Source organism: Apteryx mantelli, chromosome 5, assembly GCF_036417845.1.
Source record: "Apteryx mantelli isolate bAptMan1 chromosome 5, bAptMan1.hap1, whole genome shotgun sequence".
Taxonomy (NCBI): Eukaryota; Metazoa; Chordata; class Aves; order Apterygiformes; family Apterygidae; genus Apteryx; species Apteryx mantelli.
The window spans coordinates 3432760-3454687 of NC_089982.1; the positions used below are offsets into that span (position 1 = coordinate 3432760).

At 46.5% G+C, this 21928-nt stretch overlaps 1 protein-coding gene across 5 annotated transcripts in view; it reads right to left on the bottom strand.

Moving 5' to 3' along the window:
- Positions 1 to 21928, bottom strand: part of EPHA5 (EPH receptor A5) — a 203669-nt gene that overhangs the window by 26585 nt on the left and 155156 nt on the right. For 3 of the 5 annotated variants that reach the window (XM_067297306.1, XM_067297304.1, XM_067297307.1), the window contains exons 8-10: positions 18183 to 18288; positions 2533 to 2600; positions 787 to 912 (exon numbers count right to left, since the gene is read on the bottom strand). In XM_067297306.1, the coding sequence (XP_067153407.1) occupies positions 787 to 912; positions 2533 to 2600; positions 18183 to 18288 (300 nt within the window). The remainder of the gene's footprint in view (positions 1 to 786; positions 913 to 2532; positions 2601 to 18182; positions 18289 to 21928) is intronic. The other 2 variants (XM_067297308.1, XM_067297305.1) reach the window with 1 other exon arrangement.

Below are 21928 nucleotides of genomic sequence, written 5' to 3' on the forward strand. Positions count from 1 at the left end.
CTCTATTTCCCATTTGTTTTTTTCTTTTTCATTTCGTGATGTTTTTGTCTACTAGACTAAAGAATCTGGTCATATCCTGTATCATCTCCCTGTGTAGATAACTGAAAAACACAAGCAAATTGCTTCTTAGCCCTCCTTTGATAAGTTAAATAGATGCAACACTGTTAGCCTTTCATAGCAATATATATTTTTACAGACCATAAACCCTTTCCAATTTTGCAACCACCTTTTTTTTTTTTTTTAAGTAACCTAAATGGATTTTTTTGGTGGTCAACGGTAAATTATCTCCAAAAGTACTATTTCAGAAGATGCAAAATATTCCTAAGGGTGGATGCAGGTCTAAACAAACAACTTAACTGGAAAGAAAATGGAAATTTAATTCTTTTGTTCAAAGAAGTTAAATGCTTCAGGCTTCTGTTTGTTCGTTTCATCTCAAATGACTTCTTATTCTTAATTTTTGCTTTGAAACTGAGCTTAATGGGGGAGGAGAGAAAGGTTAAAGCGGTGAAAAGAACCTGAGAATTAAGTGAATCATTTCCCTTAGAAGCTATAGAAATAATTTGGCTTGGTCCAAACTGACTGTTTTTTGCTGTTTTTAGTTCAGTCACTGAATTTCAAAACTGCAGACGACAGGCTTTTCCCGGACTTCAGCTGGAACAAGGGTATACTCCACATCGCTTGCAAAGTGCCTAACAGGACAAATATTTGACAGACCGTCTCTGATTTCTAGCGTTAGGAAAGGAAACCCTCACGCGTTGCCCAGGGGCAGGAAAGGCATTTCCATACCAGCTCCAATAACTCTTTCGATTGTTATGCACGAAGCTTCAATTTCCTTGGCAAACTCGTGCACGGCCTGGTTCGGGTCCTCGTAGGTATGGGGGTCGATGTAGGTTCTCACTCCCGGCAGCTTAACTGTGAACACAGATCACAAGGTTAACGGCATATGGCATGGCAAATGAGGGTAATAGCCGACTTTTGTTGGAAAAATTAATAGACAATACTCTGTAATGCTTCGTGCTTTGAAATGCCGCACATCTGAGTGTTCTCAGATGTTCAGTTGTTATGTGACATCCATATAACTTCATCGTATTTCAGAAAGCACATGATAGTGTTCAGCTAGAAGGACGCGTGCCATTGGGGGACCTCGTTTCAGGCCTGGGAATCGTTCCAGCATCCCTAGGTGACCTTGGGCCAGCAGCTCCGTCTCTGCATGCTGCAGGGCCTCACCTCTAATTCTCCCCCACTGCAAAGCTTTATAAAGCCTTTGAGGTTTTTGACAGCATTGGACGGGCCTCGTCAGGAGGCAGCAGCCCAAACAACCAGCCCTCCCGTGGAAAGGGGGCACCAGGAAGGAAGGCGCAAAAAGAAAAATGTGAAGGAATGACTTGCAAAGCCAGTCGGATGGATGAGGGTTGATGGAGAGCTGCAATAAATTCTGCCCTACCAGTCACATATTACCTAATCCATCAGCCACATTATTTCAGATGTAGTTGCTGAGATTTAAATGAACAGAATATTTGCAGTACAACAAAGCCTGTGGGTTGTATCATTATAGATACAATCAATATGAAGCTTTTTCTCTGGGACTTGAGAGGGAAAAGGTATTTTCATTATCCTTATTATAAGTTTGTTTTGACAATCGTTAAGGCTACTCACACGAAGAACTGCTCATCAGTCTCATACGACAGCTACATTACACTGTGGCTCTTAATTGATTTGCTTCCTGCTGCCTTCATTATATAGCGCTAATGGAAATCTGACTTTCGCTCAAGACGTGTTTTCCTTTTCCACACCAAAAAGCACCTAGCTCTTACACATCCACAGGTCCCACAACACTTTATGGAGAAAGGATTTCGAGACACTAGCTTTAGATGTCCAGAAGGACTGACAGCAGCCATATGTCCGTATTTTTAAGTATCACCATACAGCTTTGCATATTCAGACGAGCTTACAGACATTAACACTATATTTCTGTAAGCTCGCAATGAGCAAGAAGTAGGAATTATTCCTTACTCCTTTGCAGAGGCATTCAAGGCAAAGAGTAGCTGTGGGCTGGGTCCTCACTGCTGGTGGGGTTGGAGCAAAGGTTGGAGCAAACAGGCATTCTGGACAGACATCCAGACCACAAAAATGTAATACTGTTACGTGCCAGCCAGGCAAAATTAATAGCATCCTGAGCCACACAGCAAAGACTCCAGTGGAGAGGAACAAAATAAAATGGCTCACTAGACAGATCTGTTGCAATCGGATCACTCAGTTTGATCCATCCTGGAAAAAAAACGTGCAGGCACAAAGTGCTGGGCACATGTAAAGCCAACTGAAGTTGACGGGACTGTTCGAGTGTAGAGTTAAGCCTGAGCTCAGTTCTCCATGGGACTTGGAGCTGGAGAAGATGGGGACTTCTAAACAACCAAATTAACTGGATTCTTCTGTGAATTACCAGCAAAATAGTTTCTGCAAAAACTCCCACTTGTATTTCTCATTACCACGGACAGCCAAAAACATGTGTACACAGCTTCTCTCTTTACTCACTGTGGCCATTATGAAAATGCATCTTTTCTTCTTCTGGATCTTGTTTAGCCTTGCTATAGCCACAGCGCCTGGAAAAAAACAAAAGAAGAATGCTTTGGTCTTTGGTATAGCTGAACCCCGCTCATTACTTCAATCACACGAAGCACAAAAACCCAGAGCAGTGATGAATCCAAACTCTCAAGTGGCCAGATTGCTGCTGTCCCAGTTTTAGCTCATCAAACTACTCGGAATTTCCCTAACGTGGTTCAGGGCCCAAGGCCCGCTGATTTTCAATTGGCCTTGTGCTTCCAAATCCCACAGATGCTTCTGAAAAACTCCATCTGCCATACATCTAATTTAGCTATTATTAGGAAGAAAACAGCAAGAACAGGAAGGACAATGGAAGGGGAATGGGATGAAACATTAAAATCACAGAAGTGGGATCTCCTGGACTGCAGAGCCCCGGCCCTTGCTTTTACAGGTATCATAACGTCTATATTGCGTGGTCCCCTTCACACACTGAGCGTTTGTACAGGACTTTCAATTCTGAGGCTTTAGAAAACACCCTTGTGCCAATAACCCCATCTTATATGCATGCAAAATGATGGGATAAAAAATGAATACCTGTTGCCTCACCGCCTTCAAGGGTCTCCTATGTATTTCTGGCTCTGCAGGTGTTTCCTGCACACCTCCTATCTTTAGCTGGGCAGCTACCATTCATGCAATCCCCCCCCGACCAGCAGCAAGAGCTAATGCTCCGGCATTAGCACCCAGCAATGCAAAGCATGCTGCTGAATCGCACGCTGGAGTGGCAAACGCAGCCGTACGGGAGGTGCAGCTCCCCCAGGGATTCCTCCTATTAGTGTCTGGCTGCTCTCCCCTGATGCATCCCACACCCTTCTCACTGGTTTTCTAGGTGATGTTTCCACATTAGCCTTCGGTGGCTGCTGAGGTGGTGTCTGGGACCTGCTTCACTCAGACAACCCCTTGGGAAGCTGCAGTCTGCAGGGTAACTCTGCAGGCACAGCGATCTGCTACCTACACACGTATAGATAGCTAAAAACCTGTGATGTTGTATGCATGATGCACGGTACCTGCCGTTCTTTCCAAGCACCTGACACAACAAGGCGATTTAAGAACTAGGACACCCTCAAAGCAAAGGGCAGGCACCGAGACAGAGGACCACAGCTTCGAAGGGGACAAGTGTGCGCCAGACACCCAAACTTCGCCTGTGCGCACAGCCGGATGCCTAGCTAAGAAACTCGCAGTCTTCTCTTTCGCTGCCCACAGTTTTAGGACGTGGGATGTGAGCGCTCCAGTGCAATTCACAGCATGCAAGAACGTATGATTAGCAGAAACAAAACGGTAATTAGGAGGAGGCAGCAACGGGCATCTGCACGAAACATGCCCTCAGCATGAAGCCCCATTACAGGGAACTGCTGCCTGCCTCATTGCGAGGGGCCAACAAGCAGCCTTTCGGCTCCACGATTTTGGCACTGGCCTGGCAAAACGCTCGCTGCTAAAAACAAAATCCCAACGCCAGGCATAGGGCTTCCTTGGCAGCGGGGGCAGCGGCTCCGGCAGGGTGCCGGCACCGCTGCTGAGCCGGAGGGCCGAGGGCAAGAGCGGGACGGCGCAGGCGCCCAGGGTGGCTGCCGGGAAGGGAGCCACGCGCCAAGGTGAGACCAGAAAAACAGGCTGCTGAGGCCGGGCAACACGTGCCGACGCGAGGGATCGTCTCCTTGCTCAGCCGCTTCCGGAGATGGGCTGCTGTCTAACCGCCCAGGAACCAAGCCCTGGCTGCGTGCCGAGACCCTCCAAGCGAGCACCACATCAGCGGCGGTTTTGGTGTGGGACATCCCTGGCTAGGACTGGCTGGAAAATGGTTTCTTCTCCTGTTCATCAATTCCCCTCCGCTCCCCAAAAGTATGAAAACTAAACATGTGGGTATCGATATCAATTCCCACTTCTGGCAAACCCCCTCCCCTTCTTTTTTTGCTGCAAGGTGTCGAAAGTTAAATTAGTTTTCTGCAAAAGTAATTTTTAGGATTGCGGACGGGGGAAGGAGGTTTCAAAATATGTGTTCAAAAACTCAGATTTCCACTTATAAAGAGGTTTCAATTCATCCTTGTGCTACTGAAAGCATATACAAAATCCCTTCTGTTCACCTTTTAAAGCAAACATCCTTTTCTCTCCCTCGGGTTTAGAGTATTTAATCTATAAAAAAATCTTTTCCAACATAACCTTTCTTACTAACTGCATCTCAGGATGAGTCAACCGTGAAGAGATGCGAAGGTTAAAACTGCAAAGAAGGGAGGGAAGAGAGAAGGGGAACAGGCAATCCCTCCGGCGCAGCGATCTGAGCGCACCTCGATGCAAAACGGCCAGTGCTTTACTGCGCAAAAGTCAGGGCCGAGGCAAACAAGCTGCCTCCGCCTGTGCCCTCTCCGGAGCCGTGTAACGCATACAGCAACGCGCCGCATTAACATACTAAATCAGGCTCTGCCACCCCCGGAGCATCATTAAAACAAGCCTCAACGAGAAGCACTGAAGTGCAATTGCAGCTAGCGGACTATGACTCTGCAGCAACAGCTCAGCATCACTAACAAATCTTCCTGCAAAACCTGCTCGTTATTGGCATTTGAGCCTTTTGCAGCCTCATGCCCTTAAACCACTCCGAGAAATAGCCCGTGCATATGTTGCCTGGAACTAAACCACACTTCTTCCCTTCTGGACCTTTAGCTTTGTTAAATGCCACACAACAGAAGTTTTTTCTTCTTTTCTCCCACACCAAAACCTATAAAAATCTGCAATTTCAAGTTAGCAGTCCTGCCACACTATGTAACACAGCTTATCGGCAGATAAATTATCTAAATTCCTGCTTTTAAAAGATATTTTGGGGAGAAAAAAATTTCTACTTGTTTGTGAAATTATACATTTCTGCATGTACATTTGTTCTTAATATTTATTGGAAAAAGCTGCAAGTCGAAGGTCTGCTGATAGAAGATTCATTCTCTCATTTATTGTCATTGTACAAAACACAGATCTTCTATATGTTTTCTGTATCCTGCACAGCAAAAGTATAAAGATCCTGACACTCATTTTATCTCTCACTGAGCTTGAGACACTTGGCCAAAGAAATGACGTAATGCAGAAGCACGCCTGAATCTCAAGCCATTTATTCCTGCTGTAGGTTCGTCCCAGTTTCTGGATCTAGAAAGCAAATAACTTCCTTGCACAGCTCCATGTTTTTCAATAAAAATATCAGAGGGGAAAAAAGTGAGATTTTAAATATTCTTAGGGCATCATGTCTTATTTAAAAACTACTTGCAGATTGGCAGGCAGCTCATAAAATATTGATGGGGCAGATTATAAAAGTGAAGTTGTAAAATGATCCCTATATAGGTTTATAAAATATAAAACGGACAGGTAGAAAGATGAAGAACCCAATCGGGAAACCGATGCCCGTTGCCACGCGTGGCAGAAGCCAACTCACAGAGAAAACCCATTTCAACGGCAAGAAATGAGGCAGCGAGATGCCTGCTCTCCTCGGACTGATGGAGATGGTTTGCGCCTGAACTTGAGCTTCCCTGTGCCCTTGTCACGGGGGCATCCCCAAAAGCCAGACGGTGCCCGAGGAAAGGCGCTCCCATGTCCCCACTCGGGGCCACCAGGTCAGGGGAGCGTCCCTAAACGGGGCTGGACCTTGGACAGCCAAGCCCGAGGCCAAAGGCTGCAATTTGGCAGGTTTTAGGTACTATTTTCAGCCATATGCCAAAGCATTTGAGCACATGGCCAAGGTGTGCCTGGAAATGGGGAGAGCGCTGGAAGTCGCCAGCGAGGAATGGGACCTCCCTTTGCTAGGTGCAGCCATTACCATAAATCAGTTGTGCCCCAAAGGAGCGTGCAATCTCCGCTCCTGGTCCTGCAGAGATTTATACAAGTATTTAATCTCTTAAGTCCAGGAGAAGTGAACTCTGTGCACTTCTCCGAAACAGTGACAAAACCCCACTTGCTTTCTGGGTGTGAGACCCTCCCTCAGAAACACATCCTTTACTACGGCAACTTTGAGGAGTGCAACCAAGCCCTCTTGAGCTGCCATCTCACAGGAGGCTTGCAAGGAGCGCTGGGCTGCTCTTGCACGGGGTCAGTGCTCAGCTCCGAGTGTTTATCCCAGGCTGCTAAAGCAATAAGCCCGCAGGACGTGTTGCAGGGCAGGACTGCAGTCCGCCCAGAGGAACAAACAAAGCAGCCTCTGTCCAGCTGGCTGAGATCCTGGGGCCTCGGTTCACGTGTGGAGACAATAACCTGTTTAACAAGCAGCTTTATCCTCCACAAGTGACCCTGACACCGAGAGCCAGAGGCAAAAGGCTACCTCTAGTGAGGCTGGTTATAATCCTAGAATATACTTAATACCACAAAACCAGGGAATACTCAAGGGACTGGTCTAAAACACATCACTTCTACACTGTGTTTTCCATTTTTCTGTTCCCTTTCCTCGTCCTTTCATTTCATTCCCCCGCCTTTTGATGACATGTCTATAATGAGTTATTTCCATCGCACCGGCCCAAACTTTTGTCCGGAGTAACCTGGTGCAACCCCTGACGGCTGGGAAACTGCTCATTCAACTCCTCCTCAACTGTCCTCCTCTATGTCCTCTGAGAGTCCTACAACGTGGAGAACAGGATCAAAAGAGGACAGCCATGTAAAAGACGATGAGATTACAAGCTAAGATCTTCGGCTCCATTCAAAGATACACAAGTTGACCTGCCAAGACGGAGCGAGCGCAGGTTCCCTTGCTGATGACTCGCTACCTTTTCCGCTGTTTTCCCAGGCACCGCGGGCCTGCTCAGCACTGCGCGATCCTGTATTTGACCTCCGATTGACTTGGATGCCATACAGAGGAAGCTTCCAAATTCCAGACGTAGTATTTTTAGCCTTTGGTCTCTCCCTGCCTTTGCGCTGAATGACTCCTGGCTTTCCTAAGTTGCCGGGAGAACAATTAAAAATAATTTAAACGATGCCATTTCCCCCTCTCGCAGGAAGCTCCCTCTGAAGTGAGCTCCATAAATCTCTTTAAAGAGCCTGTCCTGCCTTCCTTGAGCACAGCTGACGGTGCATGGGCCTTGAAGTCACTTTTCCCATCTCCACCTCGCAGGACAGCAGCTTGTTGCCACGTCATTTGCTCTGCGAGTTAGCAGGAAACTTGCAGAGGACATTTTCCAGGTCAGTCAGGCTTTCTCTGTGACTCTGCCTTTCCTTTATAACCAGTGACTTAATCTCGTTCTTTTGCTATGTCCGGTGCGTGCCCTGCTCTTCTGAGCAGGCACATGCAATATTGTCCATTGCTGCCACCCTCTCGTTGCCTAGTGGAGGAAATCTGAAGGACAAATCCCCGTGCTTTGGTGGCACAGGCACGACACGCTACAGAATTACTGCCGGTTGCCTTTTAGCGCAGCCGGTGCCAAACTGGTGACCTCCAGAAACAGCCGCACGGACCAGAAGAACTTTTTGCAGCCAAACGTTTCAAGCTGAGCAATCTACCTTCCTAACGCTGCTCTTAAGTGCTCAGAAGTCATGAAAACTGTTTAAAGAACACCCCAGTGGCAAAAAAACAGCCTTCAACTTTGGGGCCTTTGCAGGCTGAGGCCGGCTCCTCCCTGTGCTCCAAGCAAGGGATTTTTCCCATGCCCCCTGTCAGGCAGAAGCTATAAAATGCATGAATGTGGCACCAGGCGTGAGGGACATGTGGGCATCTGGGAGGGCAAGCGAGGCTGGCCACGGCACACGCTAACTGTGGCCGTACAGCTCTCAACCAGTGCCAACATGGGACCCCATCTCCTGCAGGGGGAGAAACTACAAACTGTCAGATTTCCTTATTCTATCCCCAAAGCAGCTGGTTCGGGCTCTATCAGAGCCAAACCATGGGACTAGAGGACACAGGAACGGTCTGCCCTGGCCACTGCTGTGCTCTGCAGCGGAGACTGCAGCGCGCCCCAGCTAACACTACCCAAAGCCTTAGCATCCTCCAAAAACAGAGTATAAAAGTAGCTCCCCTAGCTACATGGCAAAACCTGTGGCTGGCTGTGAACGTGAGTGGGACGTCTCCGCGCTCCTACAGTTGCAAGTGGATGCTTGATGGTTGCAATTTTCCACGTCTCCTAGCTGGCTTCAGAAGATCGCTGCCTGCACAGCTTGCAGCTGATTCAGAGCCCTAAACCACGTTCCCTTTCGGGGAACAACCCAACTCGTGTCCAGACACACCGACAGAAATTAAACCCACCCTTGCTTTGATGAGTTGGGAAAGAGGAGAAAACAGGACAGCACAGAAGGTGGTCAGGCAGCCTGGCAAGAGGCAGTCGCAGGACGGGGCAGCATGCAGCACAGACACCCGGCGCCCAGCACCAGCAACGATATGTCCGCGGCGCCCCGGGCATATCCTTGCAAACAGCCCCATGTCATCGGCACCAATGACATACAGCTCATTTCACTGACATGCACGTTACATGCCATTAAAAACACTCCCTCCCGCCTGCCCCCTCTTCTTCTTTCTTTTTGGCAAACTGCCCCCCCACCCTCTTGGTGACAGGAAGCAGATTTGGATGAAGTGTCCAGCATACAAGTTACATGATGTTTGTTACGACACATGACATTGCAGGTGTGTTGTCTGCATCGATCCACCATGGGACAACATATCAGATTGGCCTCGGGGACCCCTGCTCTTACTGGAGAACCACTGTGCTTCGGGGAAGGCTATTTCCAGGTGTTGAGAGAGACAAGCTGGGTGCAGAGGTCGGATGCGAAAGCGATTTGCAGGCCGGTACAAGAAAGGGAGAGAGCGGCAGACTGCGCACAGAAAACACGGAGGTGGGACACCGAACGGGAGCCAGGGCGGGTGAGAACACTGACCATATTAGGCTCGGATAGGCAACAGCACGGAGAGAAGAAGCCCACCCACAGCCATGATCGCAGCAACTGAAAAGCAAACAAAAAGGCCCAGGATAAGGAATAATCCCACTGCCCTGGCAAGGTGCAAATACATTCGCAACATTTTCATATGCACTACTTGTTTGTTATTATTACTTGGATCTTCTAGTCTAATCAGCGTGTGTTCACCTGGCATCAGGCTGCGCCCAGCAGCGGGCTGTATAACTGCCCGTCATGCTGCTCGAAAAACTCGCACAGACAATTTTCGGTTACTGAACATATTAAAGTAATTTAGCAACAGGTAGATCTTCAGCACGATATATAAGCACGGGCCCAGTGTTTTTTGACAGATATTCCAGTTAAAGCCAGCTGAAGATCTCACTTTTTGGTTCTCATAAAATCATCATCATGCAGCGTTTTCGAAAAAAATTGCACCCTTCAGATTTTTAAAGTATAGCTTACAACGCCTGAACACATTAAAATAGCCTATTTTGACAAAATTAACATTCTGCAATTGCACTTCCTTAAATTATGATGCAAAATAACTTCAGGCATGCAATGATTTACAGAATTACACACTGGATTATGTGCTTACTTAAATTAGAGCTGGTGAAAAATGTCTCTCAGCTCCTTTTGCATCAGCGAAACAACTTGCAAGCATTTTATAAGCAGCGATGCCAATTCTTTTACCATAGTTGATAATATTTGGTATTTTCATAATGCCCCAGCTCCTGGAGTCATATTAATATGGGAAAAGCTCAGCTTTCACTAAATCTCTCCACTGACACATGTTAACCCTAGAGGTCCAAAACCCAAAAGCATATAAAAGGAAGTGGAACATTATATATTTTGAGTCAATTCTGCTGTTTTCTGGGCTAAACTCGCAAGATTTGAGTGAAGGGGACTGGCAAGTCTCTAGAAGATCCCTGTGGCTGTAGTTTGGCTGTGATGACTCTAACTCCATTAGCTTACATTTTAGCGAGGAGCCCTTTTTCACCCCAAGCATTTTCTAACAGTTGCCGTCACCAGACCTTCCCATGTTGCTCAGCATCCAAAGTCAAGGTTTTTGAAACAACAGTTCAATTAACCTGAAAGCAACTGTCTCCTTAAAAAGAAAAGAGCTCACTGTTTTCTGAAACACAGAAAACTGCTTGGGTGCCTAATCAGAAACTGAGCTGCTCTGAAACAAAATCTGTTCCCAGTCGTGAGTGCAGAGTACTCAAGATCTCACTCACTCTCTTTATGGGGGGGGAATGCTCAAATGCAAGTGAGCCTTGATGCCTTGATACATCCTTACTCCTGCACGGCAGTCACATAACACTGTGCTTTCAGAACTCATTTAGGATCAAAATAGTAAAACGTGTGACATTAGAGAAAATCTAGGGCTACTGGAAACAAACTATACTGTTCTCCACTTCAGTGGAGAACAAAATTCTCTTTCCAGTCCAAGGAGCACTTGGATAGGTAAGTGAATGGAGTACTTGGCCTCAGCAGTTCACGCGAAGGAGGATTTATCATTGCTAATGCTTAAAAGACCTCTTGATTTGGCAAAGATACTTGACAAACAAACACTTCAGAATATAAAAACCCTGAGGCCAACAAAACTGTTTTTAAAATCTTTACCAGCAAGCTGACTTTTTACCTGGAAGTCCCTTGGATCCGCTCAAGGTTAAGAGGTGATACTCCTGTATACCAGCGAAGGTTATTGAGAAAACACTTGCACTGTTAAATCCCCTTTGCTGGAAAGTGCGAGGAGCTGAGGTGGCAGCATCTCCAAAAGCCTGTTTGCAACCAAGTGTGATCTGTGCATCAGGCCCCAGCTCGGGGGAACGGCTGCAGATGGTCAGGAGCAAGGCAGAGAGCCTGGAGCTGCAGCGGGGCCTCTGGGACCTCTGTGGCGAGAGCTGCGCCCCGGTTCTTGGCTAGACCAACCTACGGTTTTGAGTCCACTTAGATGAGAAAAGCTGACACTCCTCCAGTTCCAGCAAAGGTGACCTCGTACTGCCTAGGTGGCTCTCAAACCAAACTGTCTGGAGAACAAACTTTAATAAATGTGTGCCAGGAGCACTTATCAACACCCTTGGCACTGTTTCAAGTCTGGGACTGCATGCTTGCTTCATGAAATATATATGATGTGCCTTCTATCAGTGTAATTAATTTACTACAGGTCTGCAGATGACCCAGACAACATTTGGAATTAAACTGTGTTTCTAGCGCCTAGATGCAGCTCAGCGAGACTCTGCCCTATATAGCTGCGGCTGGTAAGAGCTGTAAGTTAAAGACTTGGAAGTGTGCTAAATGAAAGCCTCCTCCTTTGCTTTTAATAAGCTGTTCCAATGGGATGTTCTTTAGAGGCGTGCAATTAGAGACTAAAATGCTCGAGGCTTTCTGGGAAGATTTTTCTAATCCTGCACGCGGCCTTGTGAGATGGCAGTGATGACTGCCTGCATCCCTAGCTCAGAAGGCCAGCACTGCACCCAGCACCTCGTGAGTCAACACGCTTACTTCAAACATCACAGGAGTGACATTGTATACTGCAAACTGTTACGAACGTATTTCTGGTTTGCCCAGCTCTCTATTAATGTCTAAGGAGTCACATCCTCTTCCTGCCAAGCTGTATCTTGTTCACATGTTGAAACATGTCTCTGAGCTCTTGGAGAATAACTGAAAATACAAAAGCCTGAGCAGATGGTGTATGTACAATCACTACGGGCAAAGGAGGGTAACACTTTCGGGGAAGGGAGTTGCATTCGGAAAGATCTCTTGGAAACGGGTCGTATTATACTTCCTTATGTCTAAACTGCAAGGAAGTACAGATAACCTTTTCTCTAGACAAGAGGCCAAGTGTCACAATATGGAGCGCCTCCAGGAGTGGTCACACTTTTTATTTCCAGCACCCAAAGCACAGCGAAATCTCTGGAAGTGCGGAAGGATGACAGCCTGATGGCCTTTTTCATTCTCCACCCATTGCACAGCCAAGACATTGTAAGACTCTGTTTTAAGACACCCGAATTCCCTAACTGCATGCTATCCAAGTGCATTGCCCAAGCGGATGCAGGGCTTGCCCAACGCCACCAAATGAGGCGCTTCTGAACGAGGGCGACGGCTCTCCCTTGCTGACTGTGGTACCATCCCACCCGTCTGCCTCGGATGAGGTTTGTGTGTGATATACCCACCAGGCAGTTACGTATTCATAATGGTCCGTCTGCCCTGTTCCCTCAGCTGCTGCTGAAATAACTCAGAAATACTGCTTTCAAGGGCTGTGCCTCACGGGCTTTGAGCTGAATTACAGACTGGGTCAGGCTTTGCCCACTCCCTGGGCCAAAGTCACCTGAACGCAGATCGCCTGCTTCCCTAACCCCTCCTCGAAACTGCATCGATGCACGCTGGCTTTGGAAGCCTGCCACGTTTGTACGAACGTGCTAAGCCCAGAGGGGGTTTGGAGAACGGGGGACCATCTCTTTAGGTGGTGTTGGAATGGCTGAATGGGCCCAGCTCATCTAGGGACCCGGGAGTAGAGATGTTGACCACAGGCAGCAGATTCCCACACCAGCCCTGGGAAGGGGTCACCGGCTGCTGGAGCACTCTTTTCCAGAGAACCAACACCACGAATGCTCCTCTCCAGGAAGAGGTACTGCCAAAGAGCAAAGAGGCTGTTAACGTGATGGGCGTAGTAAAAACCTTAACCTGAACGGAGGCAGGACCGGACCCTGCCTGTTCTTGGTGGATGGGAATCTTGACCCAGCAGAGCAATAGCCTTTCCCACAAAATCCTTCCTGTTGTCAGGTGGATCACGGGGACACTTGGCAGTAGGCAGTATCATAAAACAGTTATAAATCATGGGAGACAATGTCATATAGGAAGAAGGAAAAGCAGGCAGGAATGCAGAGATAAAATTCCTTTAAAATGTCACAATTAACAAAAATTGTGACTCACTCTGGAAAAATCCTCCTTATGGAAAACATTATCTACAAACTGTCTTCCCTGTTTCCTACGGAAACATCAAAAAAGTGAACTATTTTAAGCCCTGACACATATTGGAAAAAGATGGGGGGGGATGTTTGTGGAAAAACGCATCCGTTTTGACCTCCCATGTCGCAGAAGGTTGCAAATGCTGGCTCAGGAGCTGGAATATATGCCAACAATCTTCTCAACCCCTCTGCTCCTTGAAAGTCACTTTTTAAAAAGATGCACATATTTGTGTCCAGCAAGTAGCCCTCTGCCACCGCAGGGGTGGATATTTAAAAGTCTAAATCAACTGAGGTCAAGGATGGACACTCCGGTGCAGAAGCCTCTAATTGCCAGTACCCAGGTGGCAAGATTTGTCTTTGCTTTGTCTTTTAAAGTCTAGTTCCTTGCCAGAAGAGACTTTCTATATCTGCACAACACAGGGTGAGGGGCAGGTTTTGCTGCTTCAAATATATTTTTGTTAACTTCTAAAAAAAAAGCTCCCTCCAGTTCTTTGGAAGATTTGCTTTAGATGGAAAGGTCACCCATAATGGGTAGCTGGCTATAAATGCAGATGCACAGCACACTTGTTAGTTCTTCTGAGCAGCTTTTGCAAAGCAGCTCAGCACTGACCTAACAGCGCTCCCATTTAACTCGGTAAAAGCCCATTTCTTTGTTTAGTGCTACAAAGCTCTAACACGTGGGGGAAGAGAGGGAACAGCAGTCCTTAACACTCCACCTAAGACCCCTTGAGTTTTGTAAACAGGGTTGGTTTGAAGGGCAAAATAGGGAAATCTGCTCTGGAGCAGTGGGTCGCCTTCCCACTGCTGCTCCCTTGCAGGCTGTTACAACCTTGCTTTAGCTGGAGTGCTCCCGGCCTCCCACCTAGGTTTATCATAGGAACAAAAGGGCTGACGGCACGCCGGCAATGTTTGCAGGCCCTTACTCCCCTGGCAGGATGTAGCTTGCAGATCTCTACTACTGGCATATGTCTGACACAGATTTTAAAACAAAAGCCTGCAATGATTTTAGATTAACATATACTTCAATTCAGAACAGTGATGCAAGCGGCATCTAATTCAAACATTGCTAAGAGAACAAATTTAGCTTTGCTGTATCTGTAAAATGCATTGTGCTCTCGAGAAAAGCACATATCCTAAGAAAGCAAAGATCGTAACAATTCTGTGTTTAGTTCAGTGCTTGTATCTGGTTGAATAATACATTTGCAATCCACTTCTCTTTTTTGCTGAGACAGCTAAGGTCTGATTTAGTGACTCTTTGATTTGTAATCCTGATTGTTATATAATTAATATGTTCTTGATATAAAGAGCACAAGACTTAAAAAGTTATCAGCTATTTTGCCTAGTGGCATTATGACCTTGGTCAGAGGACACATTATTTCCAGCAAGCTTTTTCTTGAGCATCTGCAAGTAAATCAGCTCTGAAATGCAGCTTAATTGTTTAGGGCAAAGCGCATTTAGTTGCAAATTCCCAGGAAGCTCCAGCTTCGGCAACAAAGCGCACTTCCACAGATGGACGCTGGCGTGTGGAAATGCCACTGTGGCTAACACCGAGCTGACCTTTGGGTTAGGGCCAGCTGCCAACGGGAAATGCCAAGCTGTTATTTACCTTCGCTCAAAAGGAGCGAGAAACTGCAGAGATACTTCAAAAGCCAAAAGGAAGAGGTGTGGAAACTTCTGCCTTTGGGGACCTAGCGGAAAATAAAACACCTGCAGAGCCCAGCAAACTCCTGAGTTGTATGGCTGGGAAATAACTTTCTGAACTGCGGAGAGGAGGAGGATGCCTTTCCCCATCCCTTCCTTTTCCAGTTTCCCCAGACCTGTGAGTGCCCCCACTCCTGACATGCCTGGCAAAGAGATGCCATGTGACACCCTTGGGAGCAACACTCTAATTCTGAGGTGCCTGAGGGACAGGGGGGAACCCGGGAGCAGTATGGAGCCGGAGGTGAGGAGCCCATCTGCAGAAGCTGCCCCGGCTATGTTCTCAACGCTGCAGACCTACGGGGCTTTTCTCCTTAGCTTTGAAGCTGGGCAGTACCTGCCCTCCTGCATTAGCCAGGGAGGAGAGCGAGCCGGGAGCTCGGTGGGAAAGCAGTGGGGCTTCCAGCTGGAGCAACTCCTGGAGTTCAAAATGTCTGTTTTTCCAAAAATAATTAGTGGAAAGAATTAGAAAAGGAAATTTAACCCCCTGGTGCCAAGTGCTGGAATACATAACTACTTCAAAGACAGAAGAGAGTGTCTTCCAGAAACAGGTTAACAGCTTCAAAAATGGATTAGCCTATGACTTGGAATACATTTATCACCCCAGCAATGGCCCAGCATGAGAATCACTCCATGAATTGTCTTGAAATCACATCCAAGGCAAAACAGCATGACCGACATATTTCAGTGGCATTTCTGCTTCTTCAAAACAGGAGCAACTTTTTTGTTTTGCTTTGTATAATTTCAAATTGGCTGCCAACTTTCTGGGTTTCTGAGGTTTATTAGGCTGTTCTCAAGAGTCACTCGACACACTGGCCAGGCTTTAAAATTCGCAAGACCTCAGAGTGGCTAACAAGCCCTGCAATCCTGAAGCTACTTCTCTAATGATGGAGCTTCACCACCTCCAGCTGAGGGCCTGGGTTCTTCCCAGTCCATGCAGCCACAGCTTGAAAAGCTAAAAATGAACTGAGAGCTCATCTCCTCTTTTTTTAAAGTAATTGGGTCTTTGGGTGGCTTGATTAAGGGGTATCTGACCTAAGGGACATGAGAGGCCTGATTTTCACTAGTACCAAGCTCTCCAGGCAGCAAGATGTGCAGATTTGGATATACCATGAGCCTGCTTTGGCCAGATCTCCATTTCAGTAGCAGAGACTGTGTATGAAAACAAGCCAGCGAACCCCTCCAGTCCCTGCACCCTGTGCCTGCCCCTTCCCACACCCGCTGCGTGGCCCTACAGAAGAGCTCCTGGGAGCCTGCTGATGCCCCTGGGGTCCACAGAGAGGGGTGAGAGCACATCTGCTTGGAACAAGGCCTGAGGACCACGTCTCCCAGGCAAGGGTCCTGGCTGTCATCTAAGTTCTCTGTTGTGTAATGGTGATTTCAATATTTTGCATGGCATGAGTCGCCTTTGGCAGGAGGCTTGGAGACATCTGTCTCCCAGGACTCCATGGTGGGGTGAGTGGGTCACATCTGGCAGTGGAAGGATCTGAACTGGGCACAACCTTATCTTGCACAACCGCAGAGTTACTCTCCTCCATGCCTGTTATGGATCTTGTCCCAAGGGCACTGCTGAGCGTATTTCAGCATGGGAAAGTGGCCAGCACAGACAGGAAGAAGCTCAGAGGGAAATGGCACGAAGCCATTCACCCCCACACACCACTGCACACTTCTCTTACAGAGAGGAGCACTTACTTTCTGATTTTTTAACCCAACAAGTCTCTCAAAGTAGAAGACAAGAGCTTAAATGGCTGCGCTGGAAGAGAGTGCCAGACTCTGACCCTGAAGGGAGATGAATCTGGCACACTTACCTGGTAAGACAGGGAATAACTGTGTCCTCCCACGGATGCCTCATGCTTGGGGACAGAGCTGCTCACCCTGGCCGGATTTCACAAACAGATGCCCTGCTTCCTCTGTGAAGTAAGGCCCTCCGCTGATAACCTCAGTATCAGTACAGTTCCTCTGCAAATATCTTGCAACTATTCTTAATACTTGCCAGATCTTGTAATTTAATCACCTTGCTAGACCCAAGCTAAAGAGACCTGTATCATGAATGCCACAGAGGGCTGATCAGTAACTTATAAGCAGAGGTGTTTACTCCTCATTGAGAACAAATTCAGCAGTATTAATAGATGCTGGCGTGGTATCTTACATTGCTTTGCATGAAGGACACTGCAGTTGTTTGACTGTTGCCATTAAAATAAACGTACTACGCCTTGACAGGTACTTAATGACTTTGAAGAATACACATGTAGTGTATGAAAAAGTGCCTTGTATGCTAGCTGCTATGCAATTTTAGTGACGCGGTACAAACTGAGACTGACACAAGCCAGATTCTTCCCCATTACCACAATCCCTTGTTCACCAACAAGTTCCATCAACTTCCATTAGAGTTGTCAAGGACTGTATAACCCAGGCTTTTATCACTTGCCTATGTTTAAGCACATGAGAAGTCGACGGGATTGCTTGATGGTTTAAAGTTGAGCGTGTTCCTCGATGAGGGTAGCTCTCTGAATAAATTACTATTACGTGGGGAAAACATTAGCATCCTACACGTGAAAAATAAAACCCAGGCCTACCAAACTTAGGGCACGTGACCATTTGTCTGGGATTCTTCTCTTTGTCTTTATATGTGTTTTACTGTAGTTAAGTTTTCTAAGTGATAAAAGCCCATTGCAAGATCTGAGTACAAACATATGGACTTCAAGATTTGCAAACAATACCCTTTAAAGACATTGAACTCTGTGATACATCAGGTAATATTTTACCTGTAATAACATGTTCTGCTCATTTTTAAAGGAACATGAAAGTGCTCCTGTGAGAATCAAGTCTAATAAACATGGCCAGTCTATACACAGAGTTGAAAATCACTGCGAAGTGAACTACATCTGTGAGCATGCATTTGCAATTCCTGCCTGTCCAAACAGATCAATCAGCCCACCCTGGTGCCGTTTTACAGCGCTACAGCTTGATAGCTTCATTCACGTGGTACTCGCACCTAAATGGCGCTAATCAGCTGGTCAGATAAAAGTTATCACAAAAGTTGGAGATGTATAAATACACAGCTGCTTCTCTTACCTTCCACTGAGAAGGAAACCAATAACGACAGCCAGCAGAATAACTCCCACTGTTACAGACACAACAATTATTGGAATCTGGCTCTGGTCACTGGATGCAGCTACTGCTGAGATGAGAAACAGAAAATGGAGATTAAGGTTAAAATTACAGTCAACACGCCCATGAGTCTGTCTTGCAGGGCTGCCAGTGAGGCTTCAGTTTTATCAGCTCATTTCTTCTTTCCCTCTTTGCTGTCTGTTTCTACTTTGGAGAGGAAATGGGTGAGAAGAAACCAAAACACAGGCAAAACCAAGCCAGCAAACAAACAAACCTGCATTTCATTACTGAATTCAAAAATTGAAATGTTACAGAACTTGGAGTTTGCAAACTGGAGTTTGTTTTCCTGGGTCAGCTGCATTAGAAATCACTCAGATCAAAGAAGAAAACCCAGCAAGCTCCTATTTGCAGAGAAAACATTTATGGAATTAATTCCTTATTGCTAAATATGAGGCACGAGCGAGATCTCCGAGAGAATTAAAATTACCTGTGCTTCAGAAAGTTATAAGCACTTGCATACTAACTTCTTGTCACATGGCCAGAAGGTGCCCTCTGTAAAACAGGAATCTGCTAAAACTCATACCTTGGCTTGTCTTTGTACCTGATAAGGGCAGCAGAACTCTTCCAGACCGTGCCTTTTAAAGGATCCCTTTTGATAAAATGCAGGATAAGAGCCTTGCGACAAAGAGCCGCTGCCCCACAGCTCCTGGCAGGGCCACGCGGGAGCACCAGCCCTCCACAAAAACCCGGCCACTCCGGGCAGCAGCGGCAGCAATTGATTGCACCTTAACGACAGCCTTTAACTAAACGAGCCGAGTACAAGGGGATCCTTAGCAGAGGACTAGCTTTATGGAAGCTATAAAAATAACTGATTATGACCCCATATTAATTGTTAAAAGAAAAGAAAGAAGAAAAGGTAAGGTATTAAACCTCGATCTGCAGTGGGTCACAGTAGCTGGCTGGTACTTGACCTCAGGCCGGCGGTGGGCCTGCAGAAGTACAGTAAATGATTTCATAATGATTGGCCCAATACTTCAGGTACTTAACGTTAACTGCTCCAAAGCCATGCCATCTTCCAGAGATTTTATTAGCCTCACAAATTTATAGAGGCGCCTTTAGATTATGTTCTATTGCTTTCTTGGCAACATAATTAAGAAGAAAAACAGTTAAAAGAGAACATTAAGCTACTTCTCCGGTGGTTTTCGCACTGTTCAAGGGATAGGGAAATCAGACAGATCCTAGTGTGACCTGCAGGAGCCCAAAGGTGAGGATGCATAAGCAGATCTGGGACCTTGCTGCCTTGGACAGGGGTCGACCTGCCTTATCCCTCCTTGACATGTTCCTGCTCCCAGCCTGGAGATCAGCTGGGTTAGCTCACCAATCCAGCCAAAAACTGTTTTTTGGCGGGATTAGTTTTTGGCAGGGTCAGGGACAGGCTCCATGGCATGGTAAAGGGAAGGCAGCAACAAGTGGATGTACCCCAGCAACAGCTTCCATCCAAATAAAGACTTCCACACCACTGTGCTGCATCACAGTGCTTCCCAAACCTGCGCGTTCAGCAAACAGCACAAAAACCAAACACAAATGGTGGAAAAAAGAGAAGGGCAAAATAAGCTACAACTGTTTTCTTCCCTGTGTTTCTCAGGTACGTTGCTTAGATCATGTAGCTGTAAGCAACTACTGTTTGATATTTCCTCCAAGCGCGTTAGAAAACAAATTGTCAAAAACCTTGTGAATTGGAAACAAAACATATTGTTTAGTCCAAACGATTTTGGAGGAGGAGCACTGCATTCTCACAACAGTCACTGCAAGGTTTTCATGTGTGCCTGAACCAAAATGCTTTGCCGCGGCTCCAGAAGAGGTTTCGATCAGAATCAGGCCTAGCAGCGAGAATTTGCCCGGTGCTCGCTGTCCGCGTCATCAGTCTCCCCCTGCCTGCGACCACAGCTGGCAACTGTGACCTGCTGCTGCAGGTTTGTGTGCAGCAATGCCAGGTGTTCGCCTTCCTTCCCACGCACGTGCAAAGGCCTCGGGAGTCTTGGCACGTTCCTGGCACCGACGCCGATTCTGTATTTGACCCTGGGGGACAGCTCACTGTTTGAAAGGTGTCAAACGGAGAGGTGATTCTGCAGGACGGGGGGGCTCTTCCTGCGTTTCAGGCCTGCACAGAGTCTGAACACCTGGCCGCAGCGTGAGTTAATGCGCTGTCCAACGCAGGAACGGTCCCCAGCTCCCGAACTGGGGACCACGGGGTATTTCCTCGACTACACTGGCGTTTTAGCAGCTCCGCAGTATCACTGCACCTGCTTCTCTGCCTTTACAGTGCCAGAGAGCCTCATAAATTGGTGGGACTAAATCACTCAAGGGTTGTAAAGGGTGCTGAGATATCACCACGGGATGCCCAGGAAAAGGTCCTAACGCAGATATTCGCATGACAGACTTTAAGGAAATGCCATTATTTTTGGCTCAGGACTGTAGGTGATGACAGCACTGGATCAAATGTGCATATATTCAGTATATTACTCATTAATATTCTGAAACACAATTACTCAAATTATGCTAAACTAGATACTTTCTAACAGCAACCAGAACTTCTCCAGTACAGTATAGAATACTTTCCCGTATAATACGATTTCATTGCTACTTATAGGACACAATTAATGGTTAATACAATAAGAAATACATTAAATAGACCATTCTTATTGCATTAATGCTTGCATCATGATGCAATTTGTACTGTATTAGATCAATCACTGGCTCCACAGCTACATCTGCACATATGTAATGATTCCTTTAAAATCTATTATGGCTTAAAAAGTAACATGCATTGAAATGACAACTCAGAAACTTTTTCCAAAGAGATGATGATGAATTTTAAGTGATCTGGAGTAACAGTAATCAAAGTATGGAGGAATTTACTTTTCTAAGGAAAACATCCAGACCAATTTGTTGTTTTCCATAGGAATGGAGTATTTCCAAAACAAAATTTCTCTCCCATGCAAATACTATAAAAGATTAATAAATGTCAGTTGTACTATCTGAAATAGATACACAAAGTACATATTTTATGAGAGAGAAAATTATCTTTGACACTTCTGCACAAACTAGGTAATAGGGACCGAGGGAGTTTCCTCACGGCTGCATCTGAACGTGTGAAGAAGTCGGCAGCTGGGCCTTCACGTGGGACTGCACTCTGCATTTCTCTGGGATTCACCCAGGCACAGAATAATGCTCCAGAATCCAGGCCTGGATCAGAGGCATTAAAAGTAAAACAAACAAACCCCAAACCAAACTCCCCAAGTTTTTAACAGACCAAGCAAAGCCTTAAGCCTGCAGTGAGCATTTTTGCCCTTTCTGAGCACAAGTCAAATTCCTTTTCTTAAGGCTGCTGCACTGGCAGCCAAAGGAAACTGCCTTCCAACCTGACAGTGACTTACACCACAAGGTGCTAATGCTGGTTAAGTCCTTCCCCTTGCAGGGAGGCACCATTTAAGGAGAAAGAGTTGGGGGTTTTTTCTAGATGCAATCAATGAATATTTAATAACAGATATTTCACCTGCTGGGTTTGTTCCCATCGTCTCACGGCACTCCACCACGGCATTATGGATGGGGATATCCTCACCCTTCCTCGCTCGGTGGTGTGAAAGCGGCAATCATTCAGTGCTAACGGCTCTCACAAAGGTACAATTTCTCCAAATAATGAATTTTAT